A 23,188-nucleotide genomic window follows, 5' to 3' on the forward strand; every position below is an offset into this window, starting at 1 on the left:
TTAATTTTCTTACATTTTTTTATTGTGTAAAATTAAGACTTCGCCTTGCTTTTATCAGAATCGTGTGAGTTGACGGGACCATTATTATGATCGATATTATTACATTCACTTTTAGGTCGTAACGTTTTTTCCAATACATAAGCATCAGCTGGTTTGATACGTTTATAATAGTTTTCCTTTGTTTCAACAATCTCAAAACCAAATTTTTTATAGAAAGCTATGGCTCCGTTGTTGTTTACTTGTACATGTCTGGAATAAAAAATGGGGACAATTAAACATAAGATTCCATATTAAAATACAAATATTTGATAATGAAATTCAGCATTCATTGGGGGTTTAATAGTATCGGGCATGATCAGTCGCGCATCATACACAGTTTAAACTTTAATACGCGAAAGTAATAAAAGTGCCCATAAAAACAATTAATCATCGACAGGGCTGTCATATGTTTGCTATGTACTGCGGCCCGTTAAAGGGACCAGGGGAAGGATATCACTCCTCTGGCCCTAGAATAGAAGCTTTAATAAAGTTAAAATGATTTGTGGAGAGGGGAGGGGGTCTCGATTTTCTTTCTACGACCCTGAATATACATGAATGTAAATAATATAACATATGGTCAACCATCTGCTTTTATGAATTATCGAACCAATAATAGCTTTATTGATCCAAAACCAAGTATTTTTTACTGAAACGCAAAAAAGTCTGTGCACACATAGCACCCATCGACCTATCCAATAAAAATAAATTGCGAAGATAAACGCAGTTATTGTAATGATAAAAACAAATGAAATTCATTTAAAGTAGGTAGGGATAGACTTGAACGATTCCGAGGATAAACACTTATTGAGTTCTTCCAGCGATGCAGACTTTATCTTGTCAATAGTCGTCCTTTCACAGATCTTTTCAGTTTTGGAAAAATTCGCAGGGGACCAAATCCGTAGTTATGATTCTTTTGACCAAATCGGAATCTCATTGACGTCATTCCATTCAGAAGCTCCAATTTGAATTTGCGACAGCTTGTTGAGGTTTGGCAAGCGTGTGGATTTGGCATATGATTTTTAATTGTCGAAAACGGATTTTGGTTGTTTTCTGGAATATGCGCAGGAGCCTCGACAACATTACCAAGGTGGACTCTTACAACACCTTGTTCGAGAATGTGATGTGGCTTGGTGACCGTAATAACAACGGTAAAAGGATTGTCGATTTTTACAACTTCCACTCCAAAAATTTCTTGTTGCGCAAACGACATAAATTGTGAATACCCAACCCAAGAATATTGATGAACACTCGACCAACATAAAAAGTGCCTTTATTTCGGAAGCGGGACAAGCCTTTGGGAGTTTGTATATTTGGGAAGTGTTGTTTCTGCTAACGGTGGCACCGAACTTGATGTCGCTTGAGGCATTAATTGTTGTTCTATATCGGACTACCACATAATCGAGGATCAAATTGGGCTATAAACAGCTTCTCTGCATATAAATTTCCAGACCCAGCTGGAGTAATGTCAGTCATGCTACAGAAGCAGTAAGAAGGGGTTGTGCCGTGGCTTGGAGATCTGCCGAAGTTGCGTCTTTTTGGGTACGTACCACACTCTTGGAGACCCGTACGTGTGGTTTTTATACCGAAAGCGGGCAGGCGCGCCACGAGTGTTCGGAAAAACCTATAACGCATCCTAGACATCCATTTAAGAATGTGTGGGCAAATCCACAGAAATCACGAAGAATCACGGAAGTTTTCCCAACTAGTTAGCAAGATAAAGCCTTAAACACTTCGAAGCACATCCTGTCGAGATAAAGAAATCTGATTTCGGACATAAAGGATGTATTGGAGCGATGGGTTGAATATTTTGATGAACTCTTCAATAACCAAAATATCGGCCACCATCACCAAGCATGGAAGAAACAATCCGTGCAATCCATCGACTTAAAAAATATAAATTACCAGGAGCCGATGGAATTATAGTCGAATTGGTTAAATATGGAGGTGACCAACTACACCAAGCGGTTCATCAATTGATGCTCAAAGTGCGGGACAGCGAATCAATGCCTATACGCCCAGAGCATCATTGTCCCATATCAAAGAAGTATCACTCCAGGCAAATCAGCAGCAGATCATATTTTCTCTCCGCGCAAGCGATGGAAAAACTCCTGAAACATGACCATCAGTCGCACCATCTTTTCATTGCCTATGACGGCATAACCAGGGTAAAACTGTAGACGGCCATGAGAAAATTTGGTATCCCGACGAAATTGATAAAGCCAGATAAAAGCAGCAGGATTACTCTCGAGACCATTCAACATTAATAACGGTCTAAGACAAGGGGATGCCCTATCATGCGTCTTCTTTAACCTGGACCTGGAGAAAGTGATTTGCGATGCAGATTTCAATGCAAGAGGCACCATCCTCTTCAAGTCCACCCTATGCTGCCGATATTGACATTGTGGGGAGAACAACTCAAGATGTACAGTCTACCTTTATCCAGATCGAGCAGGCAGTTTGAGATCTGACGTTGCCAGCCCCAAAGAACGAACAACATCGAATTGCACTGGTCAAACAAAAACAATAAAGATAGGAAACTACAACTTTGAGACTGTTGAAAATTCCTCCTATCTAGAGTTGAAAATCACAACCGATAACAGCTATGACGAGTAAATTCGCATACGGTTGTTGCCTGCCAACAGAGCCTATTTCAGTTTATAAAAACTTTCGCTTGAAACGTTTCATCATAGGATCAAAGCTCTTACTGTACAACACTATGCTCTTTGCAGTCCTTATGTATTCCTTGGATACTTGGGTTCTTAGCATGAAAAATTGCGAACCCTTGGCCGCGTTTGAGAGAAGAATCCTCCGAAGAATTTTTGGCCCCCTACATAAAGACCATTCTGTAGAGTACATAACGACGAAATCTATGAGCCATAACAAGACCACCTGGATGTTCAGAGACAATTCAACATCAACAACGGTCTAACACAAGGGGATGCCCTATTCTGCGTGCTCTTTAACCTGGTCCTGGAAAAAATGATGCTGAGGTAAATGCGAGAGGCACTATCCTCTTTAAGTCTACCCAACTACTGGTCTATGCTGACGATATCGACATCATGGGAGTAACGACCCAAACCGTACAAACTACCTCCATCCAGATCGAGCAGGCGGTGCAAGATTTTGGGCTGCACAAGAAATTTATAGTGACAACATCAGCATTCCAGCCAACTAACCAACATCAAATCGCAAACGAGAAGAATGAGGATACGAGACTACAACGTTGAGACTAGTGATAATTCCTACTATCTGGGGTCGAAAATCACAATCGATAACTGCTACGAAGACGAAATTCACCCACGATTGTTGTCAGCCAACTATTTCAGCTTACATAAAAACTGTTCCGCTCGAAACGTCTCACCATAGGGTCAAAGCTCTTACTGTACAAGACAATGATCTTGCCAGTCCACATACATTCTTCGGAGACTTGGGTTCTTAGCAAAAAAATTGTGAACTCTTGGCGGCGTTCGAGAGAAAAATCCTCCGAAGAATTCTTGGCCCTTTTCATGAGGAGGGACGATTCCTTAGAATACATAACAATGAAATCTATGAGCGCTACCATGGTTGTGAATAAAATCCGGCTTAATAGGTTGCGGTGGTCGGGTCACTTAATCCGTATGGATGAGAATAATCACAGCCCGGAAAGTTTATTAGGACAATATCTGTGGTAGAAAAAGAAGACGAAGCAGACGCTGCCTGAGGTGGAGCGATGGCGTAGGTGAGGACGCCAGACAACTTTTAGGGATATCGAAGTGGTGGACCTCGGTGCAAAACCGTGGTGTCTGGAGTTTCTTACTAAGGCAAGCCTCGACCGGATATCGGTTGTTGTGCCGTTGATGATGATGAGTAGTGTTCTATGGCTAATCATATAGCAATACTAATATTCCGGTCGCCCCGAATTAGAATCCTATTTTGACTCATTTCCACGTTCTTCTGGCGTTAGTGTAATTTCAACCGCGACCTTTCGTTACCACCAATGAGCTACCTAGAATGTATTGTTTAACAGTTTTCTTCAATGTGATGGAAGTCGCTGACAAGGTACATATAGCGCGGAAGCCTAAATTATGAAGTCGAGAAACTCTTTTTAAAATGGACTATCATATGCCTGCGTCTTTTTTTTAAAGCGTAAATATATACGGATATGTAAATGATTCGTGAGTTGTGATCATATTTTTCGGGGAGGAATTTCCCGTGTGTTGAGCACATTGGCCAGAAAATCGTTCCCCCGTCAGATTTACTTTACATTCATTCAAAAAAACCTCCCTCCAATATGCATGGTTTCTAGTCCGCTGTCGTCTGGCAGATTGCAATTTTTGCATTAAAAGCTATTTTTTGCGGGTTGTTATTTCAAACCTACGCCGTTCGAAGTGCCCAAGAGGTCTCTAAGTTTTGATGCAGAAATGGATCAATCCGCTAAACATAAACGCTTTAAATGAGTCTCGTTTTTGGAGGTAAGAACCCGAGAATCACGGATATATCCGTTCAGTGAACTCTCCAATTTGGTTGTATTCTTTCGAAAATCATTCCATTGATGAAGGATGTACGTTTACACGTTTTGCAATGGCACAATTTTTCATCTTTAACCCTTTTACGATGATAATTCCTTTCTTGATCGCTTTATTTAATCTCTTGTAGATTGGCATTTTTGACACGTACATGCAATGATTAATAACTAGCTGTATACTTAATTTGAAGTCATATTCATACAAATTATTAGTAAAAAGTATGTTTTGAATAAATCCATCAAACTAATCGTTTGGGATTAGAATTTTATTGATTGATGTTAATTTTAAACGAACATTTCATTATAGTGTTAGGCCAGCGAACCCAGGCGGCACCTCGCGGAAAAGTATCGATGGAGGCTTGGAGCTTTTGAGTATATGCTACTCCCATATAGCACCATAGAGAGAACGTTAGCTCAGAACAGTCTCAGCTTGACCTTGGTGTTGAGATAAACGCATTTCCAAATTTTAAACAAGACAGCCAAACCGGATCTAACTCCGTTTATGCATCGGACACGATCGGCACTTGCCATTTTGCGCTATCATATGTCGTTCTGATAATAGCTATTAGTTCCCTCGGAATGTCGCTCCTGTGTAGACAAAATAGTGCTTCATTAGAGATCCGACTATAATATTTAAAGGTTGCTTGCCTAGAAATGAATATCATTTCTTCGACGTCTTTTTAAATTTCCATTCACCACAAGCAGGAAACACTGTAAGAGAATTCTTAATTCTCACATATGGAGAGCCACCATTTCAGTAGGATCTTCCAAGTATTGGAATTTATTATAAATAAAGTCAATTCCATCTGTTGGTGAAACCCCCTATTATCTCAATTGAACGCCCAATTCATCTCTCCCTCGCCTACGACAATAAACAGATTGTCCAAATGACGAAAAGATGTCTTTTGGCAATTACCTGACGCAGAGATCTGTAACATACCTGCGAGTGACCCCAGTGGTTATGTTGGCGAAAATGTAACGGATATTATAGGGGAAAAGGCTTCATTGCGCGCAACGGGGATGGTGAACTTATTGCCGATATTCCAGCATTCATCATTTTGGACTTGTGAATACATGGTTTATTTCACAGTTGTCTCTTCTACTTTCTTTAAATCAACTATATTCAAATACGATATGCCATAAATTTCTCATCGTCACTGACAAGAGTCGCTCTCTACGAGATCATTACATCTCAACATTGAGTTCTGTCCTGGGCATCATAACCGTTAACACGCAGTACTGACACTCCACTGTTACTTCCTATGAGCGTCGAATAGACGTGGTTCGAACCAAGAACACAAATAGGCCTACGCAAACCTTGGGCCATCAAGTTCGGTAAGCATGCAATACTTGGTTTTGCAATGAGGATGTTAGAAGTGAAGTTCGTAAGAAGAAACGACTCTAGTCAATTAATTAATTTCTAGACCCTAGTGAACAGCTAGGAACAAAATCACCCGACATTATCCAGGCACAGTTGTAAAACATTGTTCCTAGGCATTCAGGGTATAATGTCCCGTACCAATACCCAAGAGCGCGTTTCACTACAGAAATGCGCGGTGTCCCATCAAATTACTTTATGTAGGCAGATTCAATAACGCATTGATTCTATCAATAAAAATTCGATCTGGCAACATTTTAAGGCTGAATTCTACCGATTTCCTTTGCAGATGGTGAGGTTAAAGATTTTGAAGGTATAATATCATTTAGAGATACCATTCCAGCCATCAGGCTAGCTGTTACACTCCTTCTTGCCAATAGTAAATGCTGCGAGAGATCCGAACGAAACAAATTTGTGTCTTTGCAATATTTTCGGGAGTTCCAGGGATTTGGTGGTATGCCTTGGCAAGATTCAAGGTCGAGAAAACCTGACAGTTTGCTAAGTAATGCACGGAGGCTTGGATCAGAGGAATGGGCTATTCGTTTTAGGAATGAAGGGGGTCCTAAGTCCGCATCAACTTAATGCAGGACAGGGCAGAGGTGAGGCAGCGTCTGACGATTTGCCTCTGCCCTGGTAAGAAACCGTAAAGCCGTCGTCGCTTGACTTTTTTTAAAAAAGTTTGGGTGCAAGCCCTGCGAGGGGTCCGTGGACCAGAAAAGAAGGAGTAAGTTGCTCTTCAATTGGTCCGGTCCTGCATTAAGTTGATGCGGACTTAGGACCCCCTTCATTCCTAAAACGAATATTTCAGCCCTGGCCAGCTTTGGTCAATAAGGCGGATTTGCGCTCAATATAATTCGTAGGCATGTCGTGTTTTACAAATTATATAAAGGAGCATTCAACATCTGCGAGCCGCTACGGTCACGCTGCTCCCAGGGCAGAGGTGAGGCAGCGTCTGACGATTTGCCTCTGCCCTGGTAAGAAACCGTAAAGCCGTCGTCGCTTGACTTTTTTTTAAAAAATGGGGTACTCGTCCAGAATCGTCTAAGCATTCAGCCATTTGTAGTCTCCACAAGGTCACTATTCGCCATCACGCTTGGGGATCAGATGGAGTGGAGATGACCAACAGCTGTTGGAAGGTATATATACCCTGCTTAAGGAGAGTTGTTCAAACTCTTTTTGCGCAACAGCGAGCCGCTGGGATGGCAAAGGACGCATCTTCGGCGAGTAGATATAACTTATAAATGGCGGGAATATTTCAGGGAGAAGAGAATTTAGAGCAATTTCTATCAGCGCTACGGGCGCTCAAAGGTAGCAATTAGCTGAATTAATACTGAGTAGGTCTTGATTTGTTGGTCGAGGATGTTTCTCGCCCTTGGACAACACCTTGTCGTGGTGGTAGTTTACTACTACACTAAGGCTGTCAACAAGTATCATATATAAAGATGAAAACAAAGGATTGTAACTCTCCAAGTTGTAAGAAATCACAGATTTCGAATCCATTCGCGGATTTTGAGAAATCAGGTCGTGGCCGAGGCACGAGTTTTGGAAGCCGCACCAGATTCATGTTCCCATACGGAGAAATATGTGGAAGACAGGCTCTCCACTTCAATGCAAAACCTATACCCGATGTGTACGGCGCGGTCAGCCAAAAAGGATAGTACAGCAACTTCAAGAGGGACAAAAAACCTGACTACGACCGGCCTGTCGGTGACACTGTTGCCTAATTTTACCAAAAAAAACCGGAGAAGAAGGCTCGGCAGAACGGAACTTCAGCCGCAAAAGAGAAAGGACTATAGGTTTACCTCTACCAGGAAAAGCGGAAGAAATGGAAGCTGGTGAAGTGGACGCAACCGGTTTAATTCTGGTATGTGGAAACAGACACCGTGAACCTGGGAGGGCTCCCAGCCGACGACAACGAAAGGCACTGCGAAAGAAGGGTGAAGTTTCCTGAAAATGAGGGCATGGGCGTCGCTGCATCACCAAGTGTGGCGATATACAGAGAAATCGGATGCAAGAAAGCGGAACTTTCGGCAGAAAGTGAGGGCGGTGGTTTCATATCAGAGGGCGGTGGTTTTCATATCAGACTGCACTTATGTATATAAACATAAGAGTTAGTCAAATTAACCTGCAGCATGCCAAAACGTGTTCCAATCTACTGGCAGCAAAGCTGGTCAAGTTGCAGGACTGTCCTTATATATTATGGGTGGCAAAGTCTGCGGTATTGGATCAGTAAAGGGGATTAGGATATTCTTCGATAAGAGATCCTCGACCGATAGCCTGCGTTCTGATGTCAAAATTGTTAGAGGCAACCATGCTGAAACATTTTTGTTCCCAGGACTTTGTTGTGGTCAACTCACAATACCAGCTTAATGGTAAGAGCAAAAACTTAAAAAAATAATTTTTTCTATCTAGGGTCGAAAAACACAATCGATAACAGCTACGACGATGAAATCCGTGCACGGTTGTTGGCAGCCAACAGAGCCTATTTCAGCTTACAAAAACTGTTCCACTCGAAGCGCCACACCATAGGGTCAAAGCTCTTACTGTGCAAGACAATGATCTTGTCAGTCCTCATGTATTCCTCCGAGACTTGGGTTCTTAGGAAGAAAAATTACGAACTCTTAGCCGCGTTTGAGAGAAGAATCCTCCGAAGAATTTTGGCCCCCTACCTGAGGACGGACGATTCCCTAGCCTACATAACGACGAAATCTATGAGCGATACCATGACCGTCACGTTCTGGATAAAACCCGGCTCAATAGGTTACGGTTGGCGAGTCACTTAATCTGTATGGATGAGGATGATCCAGCCCGGAATTCCTTTAAGGGCAATATTAAAAAGAAGACGAGGCAGACCCTGCCTGAGATGGAGCGATGGCGTAGGTCAGGACGCCAGACAGCTTTTAGGGATGTCGAATTGGTGGACTTCGGCGCAAAACCGGGATGTCTGGAGTTCCTTATTAAGGCAGGCATAGACCGCATACGGGTTGTTGCGCCGTTGATGATGGTGATGATGCCTCTGCTTACTTACCCTATGATTCTTTGTCTGTAATGCAAAGGCGGAATCCTAGGAATATGGATTGGACAAAGTTCAATGAATTTCTTGGCAATAAAGTACAGTTCCCTAAGCGACTAAGGACTCCTTTGGCGCTAGAAGATCAATTGAAAACTCTGAATCGCAAACTTTTAGAGTGCTTTGAAGAGGCTTGTCCTATTTCCCGAGGATAACACGGTAAAATAATTCCATGGTGGAACCGAGAACTGCAACGACTCAGGAAATCAATCAGGCGACTTCTGAACCAGGCTTGCAAAGGTAACAAGAACGAAAACTGGTTAAATTTCAGGAACTCACAACGTGAATATAAGAGGCTCGTTAGGTGTTCGAAACGGGACTCCTTTAGAGCGTACTGTGAGGAACTGGAAGGCGAAAGAGAGACTTCAAGGCTGTGCAGAGTCCTAAAAGGGATGAGTCGGCCAATTTGGACACTCTTAGAAAACCCGACGGTACTTTCACGAGCTCTAGACTGGGTTCAGTACAGATCCTCCTGGAAGTACACCACCCGGGAGAACGGGTAAGAGAAGTGGCAGGGGGAGAGTTGACGGTTCTTGCAACCCCTTCAACACGGAAGTGCTGCAAAAGGAATTGAAACACTGCGAAAGCGGTTGTTACCCATGAAAGGGTGAGAGTTGCCATACTGTCCTTTAAACCTTTCAAAGCACCTGGCATGGATGGCATCTACCCAGTCATACTAAAGAAGGGTATGGAGCACTTGGAGAACCTTTAAGAAATATTTTTCGAGGATGTCTTGCTCTGGGCTACGTGCCTTCCACTTAGCAAAAGGTTAAGGTAGTCTTCATACCGAAACCTGGGAAAGATGACTATTCCAATCCCAAGAACTTCAAACAGATCAGCTTGACTTCATTCTTGCTTTGGGGAGACTAGTGAAGCGTCACATTCGTGGAAACGCACTTAGGTCGCACCCACTTAATGAAAACCAACATGCTTACCAGCGTGGAAAGTCATGTGAATGGTAAGTACGGGATAGGGGTGTTCGTGGACATTGAAGGGGCTTTTGATTGTGCGCCCTTTTGTGATGATACCAGGGCGCATTGTTTTGATGATGCTTTAATTAAGTGGATCCATGCTATGTTAACACAGAGATTGCTGTGGACTGAAGTGGGTGTCGATCGCTATCTGACAGTAGAAGCTACTAAAGGCTGCCCCCAAGGAGGTGTTCTTTCGCCACTTCTGTGGAGTATGCTGATCGACTCACTACTATGCAAACATCAAAATTTGCTGATGAGTGGCTGTGCTTGCTGTTGATGGGGATCTTGGAACGGTGTGTAGCGATATACAACGTGCCGTTGATTTGATAGACAGTTGGCGCCTCAGACATGGCTTTTCAGTTAATCCAAATAAAATCACAATGGTATTATTCACAAAAAGGAGAAAACTGGATGAACTTTGCCTCCCTAAGATGAGGGTGAAATACCTGGGAGTCACTCTCTAGATAAAAAATTTCTTTGGAACAAACATGTAGAGGTAAAGATGAAACGAGCTCTCACAGCTTATCAGTTATGCAGACGGACTTTTGCCTCGACATGGGGACTCAGGCCTCATGTGGTAATGTGGATATACGTTGCTATCATTAGCCCGAAGTTCGTTTATGCATTCATAGTGTGATGGGTTAAGGTGAGGCAAAAAGGTTTTCACCGTAAACTAGCCGCACTGCAAAGAACTATCTGTCTGGGTATCACTGATGTCATAAGCACAACCTCCGGTGCAGCTCCAAATGTATTACTCAATTTGCAGCCTCTGGATATATTTATTCAAAGCACTGCAATGAAAGCAGCTCATAGACTAATCCGATCAGATCTATGGGGAAACAACGGATGTGGGGGGCTCAAAAACAGAAGAGGGTTCGGGGGAGGGTACCTCTCAAATAAAAACGAGAAGTGGGTTTGTCCTTGGGACAATATGCAACGGTTTTTCAAGCCGAAGTTTGCGTGATCCTGAGGGCGGCAAACTGGGTGATTTGCAGTGATAGCCAAGCTGCATTGAGGGCGTTGAGTAGTCCTTTGATCACCTCGAAAATCGTCCAGGAATGCAGAAACCATTTGAACTCTATCTCTAGACTCAATATGATGGCACTACTCTGGCTGCCTAGTCACTATGGCGTAGAGAGAAATGAAATCTCGGGTGCCTTAGCGAAAGAGGGGTCAATCTCCCCTATGCCAAGACCGGAACCAGCGACTGGAGTATCAGTAGCATTGGCTAAGTCTGTCTTCAAAAACTAATGACAGGTGGCAGAGCCTAAATGCTGCTCGACACACCAAACTTTTCCTGCCAGAACCGAATATGCGTACCGCAAAGTTCATTCTGTCGAACAGCAGGAGGACTTGCAGGCGTATTGTGGGCATTCGGACAGGCCATAATTCACTAGCTCGGCATATGTTCAGAGTAGGAATTATTCAAGATAATACGTATCCCTCCTGTAATGAAAAAGCGGAGTCCACGGAGCATTTCCTATGTGAATGCCCCGCCTATGGACGCATCAGGCATCAGATCTTTGGTGCCGATGTTCTCCAGTTGCGACGGGTAGCATTACATTCACTAAAGGAAACCTTGCGATATGTTAACGACTCTGAAATATTCCGTTAAATGGGGATGGCGAGTACAATGGGCCAACACGGCCTGAGTGCTCAAAAGCTGTAGCTTCTCCCCCACCACACACACACACGCCTTGGAAAGGGATCCACATTACACATAACATTTTTGGCTATCGAAAACGGACTATGATTGATTTTTATAAAGTGCGCATGTTCCTTGACAATGGTATCGAGGTCCCCAGATTGCTCATGTTTTTTAATTAGAGCGAGAATTCTACTGATATGAGGTAAGCTGGACATTCTGGGTCTAAACGAAGTAAGATGGTGGAACTCTGAAGAGTAATCCTCTCCCCTCTTTTGGCAATGTCTTTTTGTACTTTAGAAAGTCAAGTAGAAGACGCGAATCCGGTGTCGGATTGTTTCTCACAGCTGCATCATGGCGCGCCTTTGATCTGGAAGTCCGTTTTTGACCGATTTCTAACCGCAAGTTTCCGGTCCAGTTCGCCAATGGAAATGTCCGATATAGTGAAGTAGGATGCTTTCTACGAGCAATTATATCACTTCAAATGCGGCGGCATAAAGGTGACATTTGATGTGGAAACACGATCTTAGCGATCATAACGATAATGGTGGAATGATTGTGGTAATTGGTAGCACATTGTTCGGGTATAGCGCTTGCCATAAGGTCAGTTGGATTTCACTTGACCGACGCGATATGAACGATTAGATTGACTACTTTGCGATAAGCAGTAGACCTAAAATGTGTCTTTTGGATGTGCCTTACAAGAAAGGCTCTGACGTCAGCTTCGAAAGAGATCATCTTCTGATGTTCGCTTACCTTCGTTCTGTGTTGTGTTCGCCGCATTTCGTAGGGAAATACGGACGACAAATACCTTGACAGGCATTGGACATCAAAGGTAAACTTGAGGGGCAGACCACCGTTCAAGTGACCGTCTGATTCAGTTGTTATCCTATACTATAAAGAATTTTGACCGCATTGATTAGATTATCGCCAATCAAACCGGTTTTTTTCTAGAACCGTGTAACCGATTAGTATGTCCTTTTCTGCATTTTCCTTGGCCAACCGAAGGCATTTGATCTTGTGTCACATAAATTGATGCACTAGGGAGGCAAGTACAATATATCTAAACCATTCTTGCCTCTCGCTCGATGTTCATTAAGGAAATCCCATATCGACATGCCTTTTCATTTTTCGTTCTTTCGACATCCAACGTTCAACGCCGTTTACATTTTTCTGTGCAGATCATATTTACCTAACGTCTCATGAACAATTTCTCCAAAAACGAAACGACCATTTCATGCAGCAGGAACTGTGACTGAACCAGTATAAAATAGAGTCATTGACGACCGACACAAACGAAACGGGTACTATCAACTCTCATCAAAAACTAGATGTTAATTTACTCGCCAATCTGTGCTGTAAGACCACGAAATGTGGAAGCTTCTCCAGTGAAACATGACAGCATTTTAAAGTTGCTTCGACTTTGTCACTTACTACGTGATGTACTGCGTGGGAGTAACGTACAATCCCAACGAGCCCGATACTCACCTACATCGACCAATCAACAATATTGCTGAGCAGGTAAATATACCGGATATACCAGGTAAAAGTCAACAAATTCCGTTGACCCCAATAACTGCAAATAATACGAAATCAACAGTTTTCGCTAACCTAGCAGAAATAGCAAATAAATATAGTATGGAATGACATGGAAGCATTCTGTTCTGGTCTGTTCTGTACAAAAGTTCAATAAATTGCGACGTTTAGAAAATTAACCGACACCGTGTTCTTTTCTTTTTAATTTCGTATGTTAAATACATTATTTGGGTTTTCTCCAATATTCATTGGGGGGTTTTCTAGAATACACACAGTGTATCCAAGTTGTCTGATCTCCCAGCTTTCGCCTGTGTATTCCAGGGGGAAGTACTGGCGATATTAGAAGTCTGTTGATGGCTGGAGCGAGATTCGAGCCCCAAGCGTAACATAGTCATTCTAACCGACAGCCAAGCGGCCATCAAGGCCTTGTACTCAGTGACGTCATCTTCCAGGTTGGTGGGGCAGTGCAAAGACGCGGTGAACCGTCTGGGCGGCATGCTCAAGGTCACTCTCCTCTGGGTTCCTGGGCATATGAACATAAAGGAGAATGAGCGCGCTGACGGATTGGCCAGGCGAGGCTCTGCTCCTGGCAGTCCTTCGGCGAATACAGTCGGTGTTCCGCTGGCGGTTGTCGGGGCCGAGTCTACTCGCACTACCGAAGGCCGAGGTTTACGAGCTGCGCAAAGTCAAGGAGAATTTGGTCGGCTTATAACATAGGCCGATCACGAGAGCTCTTGTGCCAGACGCGTGCAAATGCATTCAAGATTACGGCGGTCTTCGTGGGGCACTGGCCCATAGGGGACCATGCGCTAGGCTCGGCATAAACTACAATTCGCATTGCCGAAGCTGCGGAGAGGAAAGGGAAACCCTCATGCACTTTCTCTGCGATTGCCCAGCTCTAGTTAGAGTCAGGCTGCGGACACTGGGTAAACCATTCTTTGGGGATATCGGAGAGATTTCTAGCTGCAGGGTGGGAGAGCTGCTTTCCATCGTAAATGCTGCCTCCCTGCTCTAATAACAGCACTCATGATCTTAGGAGTTCGTGGCATCAAAACCGCGCATCACAGCGCTAATTGGGCTCCTCACGCGGCCACTGATACCTACCTACCCATTGAAATCGAGTCTGCTTGTTTTATAAGGAGCAGGATTGATCAGTTAATGCCGTTCCTCACTTCTGTATCGTGTTCTAGGCTTCCTCTGCTGTTTAAATTAAATGTTTAACCAGGCAATGCGCAAAAGCATCAAACCAAGGCAATTCCAAATGTAAACTACCAATACGAATTATTCAAAGAGCGGGAGTGAAAATGAATAACTTACTTCCAAGAAAGAAGGACGCACTTCGCTGATCGAAGATCATTCCAGGATACCTTCTTCATTCATCTTGAATATGTGAATAATGGAAACCACAACTGTCCCTGTGGCAGCACAACTTGTAACACTGCCAGGTTCAGTATTGCGCCGGGTCGTGGGGAGTTAAGAGGTTGATGGATGAGTGAAGGGTCAGAAGTTGATGATTACGGCCTCAATCGGGAATTTAATGAAATTATAAAATTAAAGTCGCTTTTATGTGAATTTTCTGTGACTTAAAGAGTCCGGTTTATAATAAATCTGCAATGCGCAATGTGTCCTAACAAGTCTCAAGTTTTCGAAGGCGGCACAGTTAAGTGAAACTTCCGTGACAAGCGCGAAGGCGGGAAAGCCCCTGCCGAGACATTTCCGATAACCTAACCTAAAAGTGAGTTGACGTGACTCCGAAGTGCCACTTCTTGACTGGATTCCCGGCAAGATCACAGCGAGGACCACCGGTCCGATAAGTGGAATCAAACGAGGTAAGATCCGTTCAATTGGAAAGAAATGTTAAAAATCAGTACGAGATTTACACTTACAAGAAAATGCTGTCGAAGTTTCCGTCCTTCTCCACATAGTTGAGAATGTGATTGAACATGACTGTGCCGATGCCGAGCCGCCTGTAGGGGTACAGGCACCCCAGCGTCATGATGTACAGGCGGCGCTGGTTATCCGAATTGGCGATGCGGCAACAGACGGCTCCCACAACGATATCATTGTAATAAGCTAATTTCGCTAGCTCGCCCGCCTCCAGGACGTCGATGTAGAATTTGTCATTGTAAGTCACGGGGAATACGACCGTGTTCAGCTTTTTCAACTGCTTGATATTGTGGGGGGTTACATCGCCTAATTCTATGCTAGCCCTGCTGGAATACAGAAGTACCGGGAAATCACCACGTCAACGATTGGCCGCGAGCGACTATTTACCTTGTCATCTTTGCTATTTCCGGTATTTTGATTTAGTCCAGGACTGGGTCGAATTTTCAATATAATATTTTCGATATCCGAAATAACCTAAAATCACAGGAGACAAATTGACAGCACGTTCAAATGTCAGAAATTGAACGAAAAAAGAGAAATACGAAAACGAAGGCAAAGTTGCTGGCGAGCTGTGGACCTTTGATGGGGAAATTGGATATATTAAAGAGTGGGTCACACCGGTTGAATTATTTGCAAAATTTTTGTTGTTTACTCAGAGCCAGTGATTCATTTGGCCAATATTAATATTTTTATTAACAGTTTTGCGTAATTCGTAGTTCACGTGAATGACTAAGTACGCATATTATCATTTTTTGCTTACGACGGGTAGAAATGTATGATCTGAGACTTTTACTCATCCTTTCCCAGTTGAGATGAGATTATAGTTTTAGTGGGTGAATGTTCAGATTGCAACCAACCATGGCTGCAATTTGATTAGTATCGTTTGCATTCAGTTTTGGGATTGCCTCAGTTAAAGGATTGTTTTTACTTTCTTCGTGAATACCCCCTGACACATATTTGTCGTACAAGGACATGTACACCATACTTGGGGTTGTTCACCTGAGAGATTGTCAATTTACTTTTGCGAGTAGATTGCTTTTCCTGCGATTCTCTCGTTCACGCTCTAAGTCTCTTTTGAGGAATTTTTATTATATATGTAGATATGTTTATTTCGTCAACATACATACATCAGAAGAAGTAATAGGATCGTCTTTCGTCCTTGGCGACCTTCCTTGCATGCGACGGTGTTCGGAGTTTCACTGAAAATCGTGGAGGTCCGCACATAGTGCCTTCTGTTCCGCGCTTTTTTGGCGGCTAGTTCTATTTATTCAAAAGAAGATAAACAATATTATCGAAGGTTACAGCTATGCCCATTGTGACTGCGACGCCCGTCTTTTATCCGCTTGTTGTTGTCTGAGTTTTAGATAATAACTGATCAAGTATCGTTAACTATCAGAGAACGATAAATGTTCAACCTTATTCCCAAAGGTGGGAATAATCCAATAATCCTTTTGGGGCGCTACAACTTTTCTCTCGTTTCTAAGTGTCCTGTTTATCACCTCTCCCACCGACGGGGGATTATATCAAAATACCCGTCCTCCCTCTTTGAAGCGGCATAACTTTCTAAGTGAAGGTGATTGGCGCATTGTTTCTCCATACCCGCCCGGTTGGTTCAGAATCAAACCCTACAATTTTTTCTTAAAATAGCTCCATGTTGAGTGTCATAACTCTTCAAGGAGAAGAGTTCGCTACATTTCTTCAACGAGGCTAGGAAGGGGGAATTTTTTTCTGGGGTGGAGTTTAAAATGTAAACTTCACCGTGATAATATAAAAAAATGTAATTTTGAGTTATCATAACATTTTAAGAGAAGGGCCTACTCCCTTTCTCTCTACGATCTTTTCACTAGCTTAGAAGATAGTGTGGGAAAATCAACTTCACAAGTTTCTCCTGATTGGTAATTATGTTGCTTCTAATACAGAAGAAAAATGTAAGCCTCTGACCCGCTTATTTCTCAACCAGTATTTCCAGGATCATGAAAAAGAAGGTTAGATGTATCGGTTTGTACGCTTTAGCCTGGATTTTTCTCCATGTGGCTTTATTGAAAAGCTACCTTCCTCTATGTTGTTCATATGTAACTCAGTCCAACAATGACTCTATAGATTCTAGCTACTTGAAGCCCTATAAGTGGAGTCCTCTGTTGTAGGATCACGATCGAATTTGCAAGTTTCCAATTGACTTCATTCAAGCAGATCACACATCTGATTTTTATTTCAAAACCTGGAAATGAAGTCTTGCGGACAATTTTTAAGGTTTCTTGTGCAAGGAAATTCGTTGGATTTTTAAGTAGAGTCTTCTCGCACCTCGTTTGGGAGCGCTTTGCATTTTTTTACAGAACTTCCACCATGGCTCCCTCTTGCTTTTTTGGATCTTATTGTTATGCTGGGTAAACATTTGGTTATATTCCTCTGCTACTCTACTCTATTGGATAGTCGATGGATTTTCCGTCGTGTGTTGAGTGACTTGATTATGGTTCGATCAACTAAAATTAGTGTGCTGCCGTTTTTTTGTTAGTCTACAGTTGTTTTCATAAAAAGTGATAATTTCATTGTTATTTGTCTAAGCCTAAATTGCATTTGGCTTTAGTAAACCTCTTTGTAAACAACCCGCGCGTGACTCTTATAGACATGCAAGGTTAATGAATTTGGGGGTGTCGAGTCGCTGCTTATTTCGGAGGCTTCGTTCGTGACATAATTTATGTAGTATGGATAGTTGTCGGCAGAAGAGGTAGGAAGAATGCGGAGGTGATAGAAGAGAAAGAAAACAAAAATTATCTTGTTTGCAAATCGACTCAGACCCTTGATACACATATATCATTTTTATAAATATTTTCTTCTTATGTCACAGTATTCTCTGATTAGCAGCGATTTAATTGACATGTTTGGAAATTTGGGAGTTGTCAATATAAACAACTAGAAATTATGTATCTAGTGCAGAAAAATAATCCCTATAAAGTTTGGCGTATTCTGCCTCAAATATATCACATTATAGCTAAGACCTTTTTTTTGCATTCCGTTTGTTCTGTTTCGTCAATGAACGTACATTGAGGGGCACTTGCTTCCCTGTTTTTTTGGCACCTAAAGTACTGAAGAAAGAAGTAAATAGCTCCTGAAATACGTATATACATGGGATTAACATTTTTGTAGGAGGAGAAGCTACGGTTTTCATTATTCCCATAAAAGTTTATAGCCGTTAAAGTAACATCGCCTTGGAGGATAGTTAGTCGCCAGAAGAGGTGCATTCATAGCTGAAAAATAATCCCGACCAGCACTTCTAACATTTGAAATAGTATGATTTCGACTCTTATTAAAGTTACACTTTTCTGCGTAATATCGGGGCTCTACAGCCCATTTCGGACTTTCTTCTAGATGTCTTTCTTCAATCATCTCGATTCATCGATTGCGTCTTCCAATTGCGGAATGTGTGATGTGCTGTTCTCGTCAACAGGATCTGCCTAGCGCTTTCGGGGTTTTCTCACCAGCGTTCACTCTACTGTTTTCCCTGTGAATACAATTTTGTGTACAAGAGTGTCGTCCATAGGTTGAACGCCCATTCCAGCTTTCAAAGTTTGATTATTTTGGAGACATGAAGGCCGTCAAATATTTGATGCAACTCATGGTTTGATTTGTTTATTCGGAGCTTTACTTTCCCATGTATTAAGCTGGCTTTTTAAATTTCGTACAGAAAGCTGTGGTTTAAATCTCATTCGTGGCAGTGAGATTTGTATCATGACTTGACGGCGGAAGCCAGTTGACTCCGCTGTGAATGAGTACATGAGTCAAATCAGGGTAATAATTACAAGTGAGCAATGCTGACCCCGTACAGGGTAGTCCCAGCTCACAGGGCTGAAAACATGGTCTATTTGGCTAAAGGTATTGTCATTTGGGTAGACTCATGTCTTTTTGTGAATGCGCTTATGTGGAAAAGCATTTTATAATTAAATTTCTGTTACTTGCAAAGTCAATGTCTTTCCTGAAGGGAATGGGTCCCGTAGTCTTCCTAGGTTATCGTAAAATTGCTCTTTGACTTCGTCATCTTTTTTTTCGCATATGTTGGCAAACTATATATTAAAAAACGTTGGTTTAATGCGAATTATAGGATTCAAGAGGATATTCATTCATTTGATTGGGCGATATCGATCCTGCCCGAGGCTGTTTATCCAATATCTCTACATGTTGTGTTTTTTGGTGGATGTCGAATTGCAAGCTTATTGCTCCGAACTTTTAACCTGGAAGACTATGTCAATTACTTTAGACGTCCTTGATGCAGTATGATCGAGTTATTCCAACGAAGCAGGGTCCACCTTTCCCTTTTTTTTCTCACTTTCCCCGATCATGGGTATTACTGAGAATAGTATTAGATATGTTACCTCAAGTGCCCCTCCCTTATCTGGGCTTGAGAGCAGCACATAACACGGTGGTGTGCTTGTATCTAGTATTTCTTTTTATGAAAATTATTTCAAAAATGACTGATCTAGAGAGAGAATAATTGACGTTCTTGAGAATTTGATTCTTTTTCGAATCATTTTTATCGCTTCGGGTCTCTTTTTATCATCAAGAGAGTAATATTCTCCGTATGCCAAAATATTCTGAGCAATTTATCGCTACGTTTGGAATTTACTAGCAATAGCTTCGCAAGGGATCTTTTCCTTGTTAGCTAGGTAGTAATATTTCCCCTTCTGGATAATGGAATTTTAAAATGGTTCGGCTTGGGCAAATGGCAATGTATTGTTCTATTTGTTATCAATTTCATTTGGATATGCCATTCGTTTTGCGCTTCACCTGTATTTATCTGAACAACTCACCGTCCTTACACACTGGAATGAATAACTTTTTACACACAATGTACTTGGCCAACCTTACACGCGGTGTAACCACATCGTGACGTTTCGCTCAACAGGTGTTCTGGCGACAGTGCAAAATGTAAACAAACACAGGACATTTGGTCAATTTGCATTTTAGGTTCGCATTAGGCGCTGGGGCCAGTTCGAGTTGTTTTGAATTCAAGTCATTCAGTGTCGCTGGCTTTATTCGATCAGATAAAGTGTTGTGGATCATGTAAGTGGAATCTGGGACACGACGCAGATAAGATCGTTATCAATGTTGTGCTAAACTATTTGAGGCTGATAATCATTGGACCTGCTTTCGTACTTAGTGAACAATGGCATCGCCTCCGGAATGCTTAGAGCGTTACTCCACGTTAGAGCAGTTGTGCCAAGAACACATACAGCACTTCAGCAAGGATGAAACTAGTGCTGGACGACGATTGCTCGAGTCTCTTCATAAACTCGCGGAAAATGTAAAAGTGGCCAAGGAGCTTGTCAGCAACATTCAGAGTTTCGCGCACGAATATGACTTTGATTCAAGTGTCCCTGGGAATGGATACAGGAGCTTCGCCAACGTCACCAACGCCTGCGTCGACCTCACTTTGGAAGTCTTGCAAAAACTAGCTAAGTCGAGAAGGTTACTAGTCTTCCGCAAAAGCTGGTACGCGCGGGAGATCGACGCCCACGAGACGCTTCTAGCCAGCATTTGTTCATGTCTCAAGTACCTGATAATCTTGCGAAAATGGAGCGAGCCTGGGGATCTGTTTCCGACCGGGATTCATACCGCGAATGAACTGTTTGAACGCGGCGAGCCAGTGAATCAACTAAGCTTCTACGGGAGGTGCCTGGGTTTCCAGTTCTGCAAGTCTATGCGGCGGGTACTGGTCTTCATTTCCACTTGCATGGCCGGTTTCTCCGAGTCGTATTTCTCGCAGTCGAACTTCGTGCTGAAAACCGTCGCGTCAATTTTGCATGGAGGAAAGTATTTTGTGTGCCCAGAGGCGCGGGCCAAGAGGATAGTGAATATCGTCCAAAACGCCGACGTGGGATTCTGTAAAGCTTTCTGGTTCCTGGCGGAGGGAGAAATCATGCAGCGATATCCGGCGGTGGTTGGAGCTTCGCTGGAAGTGAATCGAGTTATACAAATCCCGCCAGAGCCTTTAACAGTGGATCACCTAGTTACCGGCCAGCCAGTTGATATCACAATTCCCAAGAGTCATTTTGGTCCGATGGCAGTTACTGCTCGGCTGCTAAGCAAAAAAAGGAGGAAAGGAATGATCGGCGAGTTTGGCTCTAGCGGTAAAATACTACTGCCAAGCGAGGCACTTATTATCCACAGTCACGGCGGAGGATTCGTGGCACAGAGTTCAAAGTCACATGAAATCTATGTTCGCGACTGGGCGGTTGAACTGGACGTACCAATTCTTTCCATCGATTACAGCCTTGCACCGCAGGCCCCCTACCCACGAGCACTGGAGGAGGTGTTCTACACATATTGCTGGGTTTTGAAGAACTGCCACTTGTTGGGATCGACAGGAAAACGAATTATTTTAGTGGGCGATTCCGCAGGTTCAAACTTGAATTTGGGAGCTACGTTGAAGTGCATTCAGCTTGGCATTCGGAAGCCCGACGGACTTTTCATTGCCTATTGCCCCTTTTTGGTGAGCTTTGTACCCAGCCCGGCCAGAATTCTATGCTTGATGGATCCCCTCTTGCCATTTGGGTTTATGATGCGCTGCTTGAAGTCCTACGTATCGCCGAGTGTCTCAATAAATGCGGAAAACTCAAAACGATCGCATATGCTGGAAAAGATTGCAAATGCTGGACGTGATACTAAAGTGTACTCACTAGAACCTCTCAAGGCTAAACTGAAAGATAGAAATCGAACCGAAATGGAAAAGAATGGTCTCCAGAACACATCATGCTTGGATCAGGTTTCTCTGAAAGAGAATAACATCCATTCAACCCGGGAAACCAGTCCTACAACGTCCAATTCCAAGGAATTCTTAAACAAATTCGTTGATAAGTACGTGGACAGTCAATCACCGGACAACAAGTTGGTCCTCCAACCCACTTTGCATAAAACTTCATCTGAAGATAATCTTCTGCTTGACGTCGGGAAGCACATGTTAGTTTCTCGGAAAACGGAAAAAACTTGCGCTGTTGAAGACGAAGGAAGCACGGAGAGTGCCAGCACAGAAATCAAAAACATCTGCGCTGACAGTGAATCCGATACTGTGCTCCTGAAAAATCCGACAGACGAATTTGACTTTGATGTTCCCAAAGACCCATTGATGTCTCCATATTTAGCAAGCGATGAAGACCTGAAGCGTTTGCCAAGCGTTAAAGTTTTGGTAAGCGCATGTTATTTTTAAAAGGAAGGAAAGAGATTTATTTTTGATACTTTCAGTCCGTAGAAATGGACCCGTGTCTTGACGATTGCGTAATGTTTGCGAAGAAGCTGAAAAGACTTGAGGTTCCTGTGAGTCTAGACGTTATCAAGGGTCTTCCGCACGGTTTTCTTAATTTAGTCAAGGTAACTCGGAACAGTTGGTGTTCGAACTGGTTTTTATATTTTTTCGGTTCCAGGTATCTAAGGAGGCGGACGATGGTTCTAAACTGTGTATAAAGCGAATAAAAGAGCTTATGGAGTTGTAGGTTTTTAGGGTTCCTTTCATTTAACGGGTTTGATACATTCTTATGTTTTCTTTGTGCAATAGACTGAATATATTTAAGATGGGCAGCATTAATATATTTGATATACAAGATTTTCCGAAGAAAAGCGTTTTTTTTCTCATAATTTCTCATCGGGACTCATCAGGAAGATAATTTTCCGTTTTGCTATTCGGCATTAACATCATGTTTTCCTGTTAATTTTGACGATTTTATTGAATTCTTTCTTTAATTTTCCTCCAGAATGTATTGTGGTTATTTGCGTTCGAATATTCGAACGACTGGTTTCAAGTCAGCGACTGTCTAAAGAGCCGTGAAAGGTTTCATATAGTCTGAAGGGATTGTGGACCATCCTTGGAACCGTGGGCCAACCATATCTACTAAGACGGAAAGTATCCAGAAGATCCAGAGATTTGTGGAATTCTACAAAATTCGTAGCATTCGATATGCAAAACTGAAAAGCGGTTTCGGGCCAGCGAAGCTAGCTTCCGAAACATTGTCAAAAAAGCTGAAGATGCGCGGCTATAAGATCGTTTGTGTTCATTTTTTGAACGAAACGATGAAAGCGAGGCGGTTAGAGCGTGTTAGAGCAATTGAGCCCAGCGTATGAGTTTTTCTAGCACTAAGTGTTGCCGTAGAGCGTAACAGATGAGTTTGTG

General features: G+C 42.7%; 2 protein-coding genes across 4 annotated transcripts; one reads left to right on the forward strand and one right to left on the reverse strand.

Moving 5' to 3' along the window:
* Positions 1 to 15,578, reverse strand: LOC119654894 (probable N-acetyltransferase san). 2 transcript variants are annotated; one of them, XM_038060514.1, is made up of 3 exons: positions 15,421 to 15,578; positions 15,033 to 15,356; positions 1 to 249 (listed from the first exon to the last, which is right to left on the reverse strand). In XM_038060514.1, exons 1-3 carry the CDS (start codon positions 15,426 to 15,428, stop codon positions 33 to 35), a joined length of 549 nt encoding a protein of 182 aa, XP_037916442.1. In that variant the 5' UTR covers positions 15,429 to 15,578; the 3' UTR covers positions 1 to 32. The 2 variants fall into 2 exon arrangements, with proteins under 2 accessions (XP_037916442.1, XP_037916441.1); XM_038060513.1 differs by having other exon boundaries at positions 15,033 to 15,359; positions 15,421 to 15,574.
* Positions 15,579 to 19,912: 4,334 nt separating this feature from the next.
* Positions 19,913 to 22,632, forward strand: LOC119654893 (hormone-sensitive lipase). Of its 2 annotated transcripts, XM_038060512.1 has the most exons (4): positions 19,913 to 20,088; positions 20,186 to 22,210; positions 22,267 to 22,392; positions 22,446 to 22,632. In XM_038060512.1, the coding sequence occupies exons 2-4, from the start codon at positions 20,192 to 20,194 to the stop codon at positions 22,512 to 22,514; spliced, it is 2,214 nt and encodes a 737-aa protein (XP_037916440.1). In that variant the 5' UTR covers positions 19,913 to 20,088; positions 20,186 to 20,191; the 3' UTR covers positions 22,515 to 22,632. The 2 variants fall into 2 exon arrangements, with proteins under 2 accessions (XP_037916440.1, XP_037916439.1); XM_038060511.1 differs by having other exon boundaries at positions 19,913 to 22,210.
* The last annotated feature ends 556 nt before the right edge of the window (positions 22,633 to 23,188 follow it).

This window comes from Hermetia illucens, chromosome 4 (genome assembly GCF_905115235.1).
Source record: "Hermetia illucens chromosome 4, iHerIll2.2.curated.20191125, whole genome shotgun sequence".
In the NCBI taxonomy this organism is placed as follows: Eukaryota; Metazoa; Arthropoda; class Insecta; order Diptera; family Stratiomyidae; genus Hermetia; species Hermetia illucens.